Source organism: Littorina saxatilis, linkage group LG9, assembly GCF_037325665.1.
Source record: "Littorina saxatilis isolate snail1 linkage group LG9, US_GU_Lsax_2.0, whole genome shotgun sequence".
NCBI classification, from domain to species: domain Eukaryota; kingdom Metazoa; phylum Mollusca; class Gastropoda; order Littorinimorpha; family Littorinidae; genus Littorina; species Littorina saxatilis.
In genome coordinates this window covers 39823617-39836601 of record NC_090253.1, presented here as the reverse complement: position 1 = coordinate 39836601, position 12985 = coordinate 39823617, and the positions used below count along the sequence as shown (strand labels likewise).

General features: G+C 49.6%; 1 protein-coding gene and 1 non-coding gene across 3 annotated transcripts in view; both read left to right on the top strand.

Moving 5' to 3' along the window:
* Positions 1-12985, top strand: part of LOC138976050 (pre-rRNA 2'-O-ribose RNA methyltransferase FTSJ3-like) — a 35793-nt gene that overhangs the window by 14562 nt on the left and 8246 nt on the right. The window contains exons 13-16 of one of the 2 annotated variants that reach the window (XM_070348848.1): positions 8372-8465; positions 9233-9421; positions 9878-9916; positions 11163-11286. In XM_070348848.1, the coding sequence (XP_070204949.1) occupies positions 8372-8465; positions 9233-9421; positions 9878-9916; positions 11163-11286 (446 nt within the window). The remainder of the gene's footprint in view (positions 1-8371; positions 8466-9232; positions 9422-9877; positions 9917-11162; positions 11287-12985) is intronic. The other variant, XM_070348850.1, reaches the window with a different exon arrangement.
* On the top strand, positions 1250-1368 carry LOC138977586 (5S ribosomal RNA). Its single transcript, XR_011459384.1, has one exon. It is a non-coding gene; the product is annotated as a 5S ribosomal RNA (ribosomal RNA).

The following is a 12985-nucleotide window of genomic DNA, read 5'->3' as shown; positions in this document are numbered from 1 at the left end:
ACATGCAGCTCTATCTGCTGCTATTTCTTCAAACTGGTTTTCAAGCTTATTCTTTCAAAGCATCTGCACACGCTCCTCTGTGCTGTGTTTGTGTGGCTGCTTTCGTATGTCAGTGCATGGTGAGTGTGTTCACTGCCTTGAGGATTTATTTTATCTCTTCTTTTCAACACTTTTCATACAAATCATTTTTACAGAACGTTTAAAGAAGTATTAGGAGTTTATTGTTATTGTTTAGTAGCCACAAGAAGTGATTAGCATAGTCAATATAACACTTACCTCGACAGTACTATTCTTGCACATTATCTATTATAGGCCGAAAAAATTGGACAAAACGCTGAGTGGGTACAATTATCTCCCATAACCATGCGCCACCGTGGATCCCAAGCACTGTCCGAGTGCTTCCCCCTTACAGGATGTAGGTGGCGCGTCCTCTTTCTTTTTTCGCGCGTGTCAGACCGGCTGTGTTTCTGCTACGCTCCCGGATTATTTTGGACTAAGAGGCTCCTTTTCTGTGTGGACTATCACCTGTTGGATTATTGTGTGTTATTCCACTTCTGGCTTGAGGCTACGTTGTGTTTCCTTCAACTTGTGCCTCCGTTTTTGTGTGGCGGACTCGGCGTGCCTCCCGTCCTACTTCGTGGTGACCGGTCGTCTGCTTCTCGTTTCGCCGCATTCACTTGAGTATTGACCTAAATTTTCTTTGAATTTTGTTAATTCTCGGTCTTTAAGGGTACGTACAGGGCGAGGTAGGATGTCTCGTCCTGTTTTGGGCTCTGGTTCTACGGAACCAGAGTCTGCCGGGGGCAACCCTTCTCCGGGCGCCCAGCGTCATGTTTTACGCACGGAGAAGGGGATCTTTCGGCGCTCCGACTCTCCCTCCCCAAACGCTTTGCGTTTGCGGCGAGGGAGGGCGGAGAAAGCCTGTTTGAGCAAGCTCAATGCGAGCTTGCTCAAACAGGCTGGGCTTGAGCCTGAGACTTCGGGCGGGGCTGCGCCGTCGAAGGTTCGGGGAAGGTCGAGGGGAAAGAAAAAGCTTCTTTCTCCTTCTCCTTCAGTGGAACAGGCTTCCCCCCCTTCGACGCCGTTGTCCGGCCCTCAGTCTCAGGCTTCAGCTCCTCCCGGTTTCAAGCCTGGGGGGAAGGTTTCCTTCTCCCCCCTGGCTCGAATCCGGGGGCAGGTCGATTCCCAACCCTCTTTGGGGGTTGGTGAATCCGATCTAGGGGCTACTGGAGAGACTCAGGTTTTGACAGCCAACGGCCATACCACGTTGAAAACACCGGTTCTCGTCCGACCACCGAAGTTAAGCAACGTCGGGCCCGGTTAGTACTTGGATGGGTGACCGCCTGGGAACACCGGGTGCAGTTGGCATTAAAATCTTCCTTTTCCGGTGCCTCTCCTGTGCCCTCCTCGGTTTCCACCGCTGTGGAAGCCAGGAGGGACACGGGTCCTCCTCTGAACTCCCTCGCTGGGTCGTCTGCTGCTGTTTTGACAGTAGTTTCGGCCTCCTGGGGGGGGAGATCGGAGGAGATGACGGGGTCTCTGAATTCCCTCCCCGCTGGGGTTGGGATGCGAATTGACCCCGTTCAGGGCGGTCCTGTGGGGGCAGGGGTTTCAGGCTTCGTGCCTACGACCACTGCTACTACGGTTCCCTCTGACGTCCGTGTGACTGGTGGCTGTCCCTCTTGAAACGCTCCGGCCGACTAGTTACTGGACGTGGAGGTGTTCGACAGAACGTGGTACTTCTGTCGAATGGTCAGGGCGACGGGAACATTGTTTCTGTTGCTCAGACCGACACCTCCGACCGGACCGTCTTGACCCCACGCCATTCCTTAGCGTCTGGTGTTCGGGTGACGGATGGTCCGGACCAAGGGTCCGGAACGTTCCAGGCTTACGGGTCGGGATCGAACCGGACCCACGGGTCCCGACTGGACTTGACCTCCGGGTTTGGTCCGGACGGGACCCATGGTACGGGACCGTACCGGACCTTAGGGTCCGGTGCGGGACAGTACCTCTGGCCCTTGCCGGACCCCCCGGACCTACGGGTCCGGATGGTACGGTACGGGACCAGTGGTTCGGTCGGGACCGGACCACCCGACCACCTCTGTTGGTCTGGGTGGTCTGGCACCGAACCGGAACACACCGGACCTACGGGTCCGGAGGGTACGGTACCGGACCAGTGGTCCGGTCGGGACCGGACCACTCGACCACCTCTGTTGGTCCGGGTGGTCTGGCACCGAACCGGACCATGCCGGACCTACGGGTCCGGATGGTACGGTATGTCCACGTCCGGACCGAGCCACCCGAACACTTCTGTGGGTACGGATGGTTCGGTACCGAACGGGACCTCCGGATGGTACGGGACCGGACCGAATCTACGGGTTCGGATGGTCCGGTACCGGACCACCCGACCACCTCTGTTGGTCCGGATGGTCTGTCACCGAACCGGACCATACCGGACCACCGGACCTACGGGTCCGGATGGTACGGTAGGTCCACGTCCGGACCGAACACTTCAGTGGGTACGGATGGTTCGGTGCCGTACGGGACCTCCGGATGGTATGGGACCGGACCACAGGACCGGAACACCGGGCCACCCTACCGGATCGGTCCGGACCACCCGACCACCTCTGTTGGTCCGGATGGTCTGGCACCGAACCGGACCTACGGGTCCGGATGGTACGGTATGTCCACGTCCGGACCGAGCCACCCGAACACTTCTGTGGGTACGGGTGGTTCGGTGCCGAACGGGACCTCCGGATGGTGCGGGACCGGACCGGACCTACGGGTCCGGATGGTCCGGTGCTGGACCGGTGGTCCGGTCCGGACCGGACCACCCGACCACCTCTGTTGGTCCGGATGGTCTGGCACCGAACCGGACCATACCGGACTTACGGGTCCGGATGGTACGGTGTGTCCACGTCCGGACCGAGCCACCCGAACACTTCTGTGGGTACGGATGGTTCGGTACCGAACGGGACCTCCGGATGGTACGGGACCGGACCGGAACACCGGACCGGACCACCCTACCGGACCGGTCCGGACCACCCGACCACCTCTGTTGGTCCGTATGGTCTGGCACCGAACCGGACCTACGGGTCCGGATGGTACGGTACGTCCACGCCCGGACCGAACCACCCGAACACTTCTGTGCGTACGGATGGTTCGGTGCCGAACAGGACCTCCGGATGGTACCGGACCTACGGGTCCGGACCTACGGGTCCGGATGGTCCGGTGCGGGACCACCCGACCACCTCTGTTGGTCTGGATGGTCTGGCACCGAACCGGACCATACCGGACCACCGGACCTACGGGTCCGGATGGTACGGTATGTCCACGTCCGGACCTAACCACCCGAACACTTCTGTGGGTACGATGGTTCGGTGCTGAACGGGACCTCCGGATGGTACGGCACCGGACCGGACCACCCTACCGGACCGGATCGGCACCCCCGACCGGACCGGACCATTTCTTTTCTGATCAGACCCGATGGGTTCCTGTTCAGTCTATAAATGGCGGGGGTTCGTTGGCTGGGCTGACCCAACAGTCGCAGGGTTGTTGTTTTTCTCCCCCTTCGGCTGCTGGAGACGTTTCGTCTTTGGGGCAGGGGTCTTCGCGGCCTCTTGCTTCTGTGGGCGTTTCTTCACAGCCTGCTTCATCGCTTTCGGCTCTTCCCCCTCAAGCTCCCTACACTCCTGCTTTTGAGGAGTTGTCGGGAAGTGAAGAGGAGAGTGAGTCGTAGGACGATAGGGAGGAGGATCAGGGTCGCCCTGAGGTTAACACTGAACCTCTACCCTTGCCGGTTTCTGATGGAACTTCCGAAGCTATGCTTCGTACTTTCCAACAGTACATGACAGACATCACGCGGCGTCTTGACGTCACGGATGCCTCTCTTAAGCGTCTGTCGTCTAGTGTTGACACACAGGACGTGGACCCGGGGTCTGAGGACGAGAGGCAGGAGGCTCGTCCTCGCACAGCTAGAAGGACGTTTGAACAGTTTCAGGACGTCCTTCCCTGAGACGCCCTCTCGTCCTTTGAGTCCGCTTCGGCCCGGGCGCGGGAGGCTCACGCCGCGTCTGCCGGCGGCTCGTTTTTTGAACGATCCGGCCGCCGGCAATTCGCGTTCCACCCTAGTCTAAGTGCCACGGTGGAAGCGGCAGCACATCGCCTGAGGAGTACAGATTCACGTGCAAACGCGACCTATGTTCCTCGGGAGGACGCGGGTTCAGTGCCATGCTTTCCTTCGGGAGGCGCACCTCCACTGTTTCCTCGTGTCCAATCTGTTTCGTCCCTCCCTTTTCCCTTTGACTCTCGAACTCTCCCTTTCCAGACTTCGAGTGTTTAGGGTGGGGCTGACGGTGATGTGTTCGTTGGGGAGGTGCCTTCGGTCAAGAAGGTGGAACTGAGCTCTGCTTCGTTCCACAATCTTGAGGCCACCGTTTCTTCCACAGTCGAGGCCCAATCACAGGCCTTGACATGGATGAGCACGCTGTCCACACTGTTGGACCCTCCCGATCGGGCAGAGTCCGATTCCACTCGGGTCCTTGACACGGTTCGAGTGGATCGGGCTTTGCATGCCGTGCGATCGTGCGTGACGTCTGCGGCAGAATTGGCCATTGGAACACGGGTCCACTTTATTGGCCCTGTTCCGTGATCATTTTCTGCCTACTTCTATAGTGCCTCCGGATATGAGGAAGAGTCTGAGGAACACGTTTCCTCAGCCTTCTTCCCTCTTTCATCCGGACACTGTTCGTTCTGTGGTGGAGTCCACACGCCAGAGGAACACTGATTCTCTGATGGTTGGCCTCGCTGCTTCGGCGACGGCGGCGGGGAGTAAGAGAAGTGCTACAGTCACCTCCAGCTCCCAGCCTCAGAAGAAGAAGAAGAAGCCAGTTTCACTGCCTCCTTCTTCCTCCTCTTAGGCGCCTGTTGCGTTCCCAAGCAAGACGAAGGGTGCTCAGACAGGTAAGGGGAAGCAGCACCACCAGGGGGGGTGGTCGCAAGCCTGCGCCTGCCCGCCAGCAGAATTTTCAGTGAGTCCCGGCCCTACGTTGACGCCCCCTCAAGTTGCCCCTCTTTCGTCCGTCGGTTCCCTTTTTTCGGGCCCGCGGCATGTGGGGCAGACTGGTCTCCAACCAGTTTTTCTTGAGGGTGGTGTGGTCGGGGTTTTCTCTACCGCTGTCGTCACAACCTCCATTGTCCGCTCTACCTTGGACGTTCCCCCCTCCTCGAGAGCCTGCCAGATGGCAGGCTCTTCAGGACGAGGTGAACTCGTTGGTCGAGAAGAAGGCGGTCTACCCCCTTTCTCAGCCTTCTCTGGGGTTCTGCTCCCGCCTGTTCACCGTCCCCAAAAAGGACGGCCGGTTCAGGCCGGTGTTGGACCTCTCCACCTTGAACTTGTACCTTCACAGGTGCAAGTTCAAGATGGAAACCCCTTCGTCGGTCCGGTTGGCCATCCGGCCAAACGATTGGGCCATGTCTGGGACCTCCAGGATGCTTACTTCCACATCCTGGTGGCCCCGGGGTACCGACATCTGCTCCGGTTCGTTTGGGAGGGCACAGTGTTCGAGTTTCGGGCCCTCCCATTCGGCCTGTCCTTGGCCCCTCTGATTTTCAACGGGGACAACAACACCACATGCTTAGCTTACCTTCGCCACCAGGGGGGCACCAATTCTCGGTCCCTCTCCCTGTTGGCGGAGGAGATTCTGCTCTGGTGCCAGACCAATCAGGTCCGGATGTCAGTCCAGTTCGTTCCGGGGAAACTGAACGCCCTGGCCGACATTCTCAGTCGGGGCGATCAGGTTCTCTCCACAGAATGGACCATCGCTCACAACGTTCTACAGCGTCTGTGGGCAAGGTGGGACCGTCCTCTGATCGATCTGTTCGTAACTCGATTCAGCGCTCGGCTTCCCAGGTACGTCAGCCCCTTTCGAGACATGAATGCGTTCCACTTGGACGCATTCACTCTCTTGTGGAGGCTCCTCGATGCTTACGCCTATCCCCCGACATCTCTGATTCCGAGGGTGCTGGCAAAATATCTGCAGGAACGACCAAGACTGATTTTGGTCGCGCCTTACTGGCCAACAGCTCCGTGGTTTCCAGATCTTCGCGGTCTCACCCACGTAGACCCTCTACCTCTGGATCTGGACGGGGGAGGTCTGCTCCAGCCTCGATCATGCCTCCCTCATCCACGTCCAGAGAGTCTGTGCTTGACCGCATGGCTCTTGTGCGCTCCAAACTGCTTGCACTAGGATTGCACAAGAGTTCAGTAGAGTTTTCCTTGAACGCTAAGAGGCGATCAACTAATCAGCTCTACGACTTACGCTGGAGAGCTTGGGCCACCTTCGCCTTGTCCAAGGGGATAAAGCCGCTTTATCCCTCAACACAGGACTTGGCCAACTTCCTGGTGGAAGTGTATCAAAAGAAGAGTCTTTCTTCTAAGACTCTTCTTGGATACAGATCTGCCATCGCTTCCATGATTGCGGCCGCTACTGGTCGCAGAACTGAACACTTGATCAGGTCCTCCCTCATCGCTAATGTCCTTTCGGGTATTAGCAATGCAGCGGTGTCTAAACCTCGGGTTTCATTTCCCAAGGGGGATGTCTTTCTGGTCCTCAAACTCCTGCGTAGCAATGAGTTTGAACCCCTGGCAGGCATCAGTATCAAGTTGCTGATTTTTAAGACTAATTGTTCCTCATCGCTTTAGCCACTTGCCGTAGACTCAGTGGTATTCAAGCTTTGAGTGGCCTGGACTTTGACATTGAGTTCACCACACAGCAGTGGTTGCTAGCATGGTCACGTCAGTCTAAGGTATGTTTCTTGGGTATATTTTCTTTTACGGTAGTACTGTTCGAAAATTGCCTGGGTATCTTAATCCTTGGATTTAAGTGATTTTGATTAAGGAGTTTAATACTCTACATATCACCCTCACACCACTCTGGTATTCTGTGCAAGAATAGTACTGTCGAGGTAAGTGTTATATTGACTGTAAGGCTTCTTTTTAAGCCTACTGTCTATATGATACTTACCGAGACAGTACTATTAGAGTTTCCCTCCCGCCTCCCCTCTTGATATGTTATGGGCTTTTTGAGGGTCTGCAGCTCATAAAGAAAGAGGACGCGCCACCTACATCCTGTAAGGGGGAAGCACTCGGACAGTGCTTGGGATCCACGGTGGCGCATGGTTATGGGAGATAATTGTACCCACTCAGCGTTTTGTCCAATTTTTTCGGCCTATAATAGATAATGTGCAAGAATAGTACTGTCTCGGTAAGTATCATATAGACAGTAGGCTTAAAAAGAAGCCTTACAGACTCAATCCTGTTGTTTGTGTGTCTCTGTGTGAATGTATGGCGGAGGGGGTGGTGTGGTCACCCCTCCCGTGACCGGACACCTGCAATGTACGGACAGTTTTGCTATGGCCCAAGGGTGTCCGTTCATGAGAGGGACTGCTGTACTAAAATGTGGGCAATAAACCGATTAAGCCATATGTGAGATCTCAGACGGTCACTCTTCTCTCAGTATGTGTTGTCACTTCCATGGGATTGATTCGGGACTGTGGTGAAATTTGATCATGCAAAATTATATCCCGACAAAAATGCAATACAATACAATACAATACAATAAACTTTATTAATCTCTAAAAGAGAAATTGCATTGCTGAGCTTTTGTGTCCGTAATAAAACATACATAAAACATTCAAAAATAAACATTTGTTCTTTGTCATTCATACATTCTTGTGTTCTTATACATTTCTTCAATTCCTACATCAATATTCTATCATAATTATGTACATACATTTATTCTCTTTTAACAGTCTGTCTTCAAACGCATCTCAGAGAGGAAGGCTAGAGATTTGTGTTGTGCCATAGGTAAAATCATGGATGGGAAACCTGATTTGAATTCTTTATCAATATCTTCTGCAAACACAGAACATACCATCAAGGTGATAACTAAATGCACAAAAAGCTATTCAGCGAAAGTTGGGATGTGCCCGTGCTGCAAACTGGAATGTCGGCAAATTTCGGTAATTTGACCAGTGATCTGGCAGACAATACACTGGAAGAAAATGAAGATGTGAACAAAGTCATCCTATGGTATTGGTCGCCTTGAATGCAAGGCCGGCAGAGTGTTTGTACACCATGTGCACCTTTTGTAAAGGTGTGTGTTCGTGTGCCAGTGTGTGCACATTGTGTGTGATTCTCTGTCTCTTTGAGTGTCTGTCTGTGTTTGTGTCTGCATTATTTCTCTGTGTGGGCGTGTGTATGACCCAACGTGTTCTCTCACACAGCTGCTGCATGTTTTTGTTTGTGTTGCCCAGAAAGTTTTAGCAACCGTTCTTTCTGTTATATGATTAGTGTTGGTGTTGTTGACAGGGCGCATTTGAGGGACTGGAGAAAGACGAAGACGAAGTGGCTGAACTGGAGGCCATGACAGCTGATTATGAGGAACGTGGTGGAACTGTGTTGGGTTAGTTTGATCACTTTGTGTCTGCCTTTTTTCTTTTTCTTTTAGTAGTTGATTGATTGATTTATTGATTGATTTATTGATTTATTAGTCAATATAACACTTACCTCGACAGTACTATTCTTGCACATTATCTATTATAGGCCGAAAAAAAAAAAAATTGGACAAAACGCTGAGTGGGTACAATTATCTCCCATAACCATGCGCCACCGTGGATCCCAAGCACTGTCCGAGTGCTTCCCCCTTACAGGATGTAGGTGGCGCGTCCTCTTTCTTTTTTCGCGCGTGTCAGACGGCTGTGTTTCTGCTACGCTCCCGGATTATTTTGGACTAAGAGGCTTCTTTTCTGTGTGGACTATCACCTGTTGGATTATTGTGTGTTATTCCACTTCTGGCTTGAGGCTACGTTGTGTTTCCTTCAACTTGTGCCTCCGTTGTTGTGTGGCGGACTCGGCGTGCCTCCCGTCCTACTTCGTGGTGACCGGTCGTCTGCTTCTCGTTTCGCCGCATTCACTTGAGTATTGACCTAAATTTTCTTTGAATTTTGTTAATTCTCGGTCTTTAAGGGTACGTACAGGGCGAGGTAGGATGTCTCGTCCTGTTTTGGGCTCTGGTTCTACGATTGATTGTATTCATTATTTTCTTTGTATGTTGGTTTTCTGTTTGCTACTGTTCTGTTTGTGTAATGGTGACTGTTTTTGAATGTCTGACTGTTGTTTTGCTTGTAGCTGTATCGGGATGTGAGAAAAACTTGTATTTGTCTTTTTCAGACAAAGACAAGAAGAAGGAACAGAAGAAGAACGTTCATTTTACATCAGAAGATCAAACAAATGGCCATGCAGATGATGATGACGATGACGATGATGATGAAGATGATGATGATGACGACGACGACGACTCATCTGATGATGATGACGATGACTCAGAGGAAGAATCATATGAAGAAATGAAGAGGCCGGGTGAGGTTTTTGATGTTTGTATTATTTCTGTAGAAACAAAATGAAAAGCATAGTTCAGTGTATTTGAAGAAATACACACAAGTTTGATTTGGAAGGAGTACGTGCTCTCTGTTAGAGCTTGTGATGACTAGTTTCGTTAGATGCACAAATTTGATGAAACTGACTCTGGAAGTCAAAGCCAGATTTGGGGTAAATTGGCTTTTCTTATGTGGTTGCTGTTGCTACCTGTGACATTTTATAGATTTATTTACAGAGATTTTTTTCTCTTTGACGAAATAGCAATAGGCAGGGCTGAGAGTAAGAATCATTTTTCAAGGCTCATTTGATCATAGAAGTATGTAAGGTTTTCATACACAGAGTAAGATTTTTTTCTTTCCATGTTAAGGTTTGTGAGAGAAGTTGTATTTTGTTTTACTTCAGAAAAAGTAACATGTTTTGTTCCCTTTCTGCTTTCAGGACCAAAATCTGCTGGAAAAGCCAAGGGAAACAATGATGGTAGTTGTGATTTTCTTTTTCTTTATTTGCAATGTTCAAACAATGGTGGTACAGTAGTTGTGATTTTCTTCTTCCTTATTTGCAATGTTTCACAAACAATGATGGTAGTTGTGATTATCTTGTTCCTTATTTGCAATCTTTCACAAACAATGATGGTAGTTGTGATTATCTTGTTCCTTATTTGCAATGTTTCACAAACAATGGTGGTAGTTGTGATTTTCTTCTTCCTTATTTGCCATGTTTCACAAACAATGGTGGTAGTTGTGATTTTCTTCTTCCTTATTTGCAATGTTTCACAAACAATGGTGGTAGTTGTGATTTTCTTCTTCCTTATTTGCCATGTTTCACAAACAATGGTGGTAGTTGTGATTTTCTTCTTCCTTATTTGCAATGTTTCACAAACAATGGTGGTAGTTGTGATTATCTTGTTCCTTATTTGCAATGTTCAAACAATGATGGTAGTTGTGATTTTCTTTTTCTTTATTTGCAATGTTCAAACAATGATGGTAGTTGGGATTTTCTTTTTCTTTATTTGCAATGTTCAAACAATGGTGGTACAGTAGTTGTGATTTTCTTCTTCCTTATTTGCAATGTTTCACAAACAATGATGGTAGTTGTGATTATCTTGTTCCTTATTTGCAATCTTTCACAAACATGCAGTCATGCAGGACACATGTTTGTCGCTTGACACAATAAACACTCATTTATATGCTAGCCTTAGTCTGTTAACGTTCATTCTGACATGGAAATGTCCAAAATTGAAGACTGCAGGACTGTAATGCATGCAAGAAGAGTACTAAACTTTACCACTTTTTCAGCTAATTATTGTTGATTTAATTGAATATTCTGTAGCATTTCAATGTCTATTGTGAGTTCATCTCTGTACATGTCATTTGGTAGAGAAGATAAATACACATCCACTCCAACACCTTCTTGTTGATTCGCTTTAATATTCCAAAATATTTGACTGTGAAAGATGCTTGCTGATTTGTCAGATCTATAGAGGCCCTCGGCTAAAAAAGAATACTCTTTGACTTTGTCAATTTATTGCTGATCTTGTTTAAACGTTCCATGTCATTTGACTGTGGAAATAGCAAGTTTTTCTTCTAAATCTATGGATGTTGTTTGCAGATCTGGAAGTTGTTCCAATGGACAAGGCATCTCTCAAATCTTCTGTAGACTTTCTGTGTCATTTGACTGAGAAAATTGTGAGTGTTTCTTCTAAATCTATGGATGTTGTTTGCAGATCTGGAAGTTGTTCCAATGGACAAGGCATCTCTCAAGTTGAACCCAGTGGGTCTGGCCATGGGAACAGCCATGGTGCGCTCCAGAAAACGACGACGAGAGATCATTGAGAGCGGCTACAACAGGTAGGCAATTCTGTGGAGACATTCCCAGGGTGTATACAGTGGAACCCCCCTTGTAAGACCCCCCAATTTAAGACTTCTCCCTTAAGACCTGGATTTTTCGGATTTTCTGTGCATAACATCTGCAAATTTACCTCCGTTTTAAGACTTGCTCCTTTTTAAGACAAACGACGACGAGAAATCATTCAGAGCGGCTACAACAGGTAGACAATTCTGTGAAGACATTTCCAGGGTGTATACAGTGGAACACCCCTTTTGAGACTCCCCAATTTAAGACTTCTCTCTTAAGACCTTGATTTTTGGGATTTTCTGTGCATGACATCTGTAAATTTACCTCCTTTTTGGCTCACGTAAGTGTAGCCTATGCGATGCTAACTTTTGTCTGTCTGTGCGTGCGTGCGTATGTATGTATGTCTGTGGTAGAAACTTTAACATTTGACTGAACACCGAAATACTAATTTTACCTGGTTATTATTCAAGCAACAGCTTCAAAGTATTGAAGCAATGATCAACATTTTGTCGGCACGTATGTAGTTAAAGTGTGTATCCAAATAAAACGGGTGGTGGGGGGTTTTGGGGGGGTAAAAACAGGTGACTGGTTTGTGTCGGGTGTGGTATGTAGACCAGGTCAGGGGTCCAGGTTAGGTCAGATCGCGTGAAGGATTGTGGCATAGATACAGTTATCACCGAGCTGCAGTTCGCCGATTCGGAGAAGACGATTTCACATTGTTCGGTTTCGTAGCTCCAGAAAAATAGATAAAGAAGATACCAAAGGAGATTTCCTACAGGTTAATCTGCACAGCGTGTTTCCAGTGTCTGCGCGAGGAAGCGCTGTCGAAAGCGCAGTGTCGATCTGTCGTGTCCCCGTAAGTAGGCTACAGACAGATCTAGATCTAGTGTCTTGCACTCTTGCACCGTGTCACCTATGCTTACTGTGTGTGTATATGTGTGACGGAGTGATTGAGTTTGTGTTACTGTTTGTCGATTTCTTACGTGAGCCTTGAAGGCTTCGCCTCTTGTTAAGACTTGATTTTCTCAGATTTTTGAAGGTCTTATAATGGGGGTTCCACTGTTTAGATTGTTGTCGTAGACTGTCCCAAATTGTTTGTGAAAAGCATGGCAATAGACGAATTCCGGAAATAACTCTGTCGTGATTGTTGGGTTGTGAAAGAGTGAGTTCTCTAGCTTTTAGTGAGGCAAGCTTTCCACACCTACTCCTTGTCCACGTGTTTCAGACACACCCCTCACTACTTCTTCTTCTGCGTTCGTGGGCTGAAACTCCCACCTACACTCGTGTTTTTTGCAAGAGTGGAATTTTACGTGTATGACCGTTTTTTACCCCGCCATTTAGGCAGCCATACGCCGTTTTTGGAGGAAGCATGCTGGGTATTTAATATCATATTCTTACTCCGAATCACATTAGCATTGAGTCACCTGAGATGCTTATCACTGAAAAACGCTTACCCGGCTAAAGAATTTAAAGGGAAGCAACCCCATCACCAAAACGAAAGTGAAAGTAGCTTTGGTAATGGGCCAGTACACCGGGAGTTACCTCCCATACGGGTGTATGCCACGTCACTTCCTCTAGGAACACGTGCCTATTATCATACGTCTTTTTCACCTCGGAGAGGACGGTTCACTTTTTGACGCTCTGTGGCTGACCTTGTGTGTTTGAGTGACACCCGCCGGCCACGTTACCCAG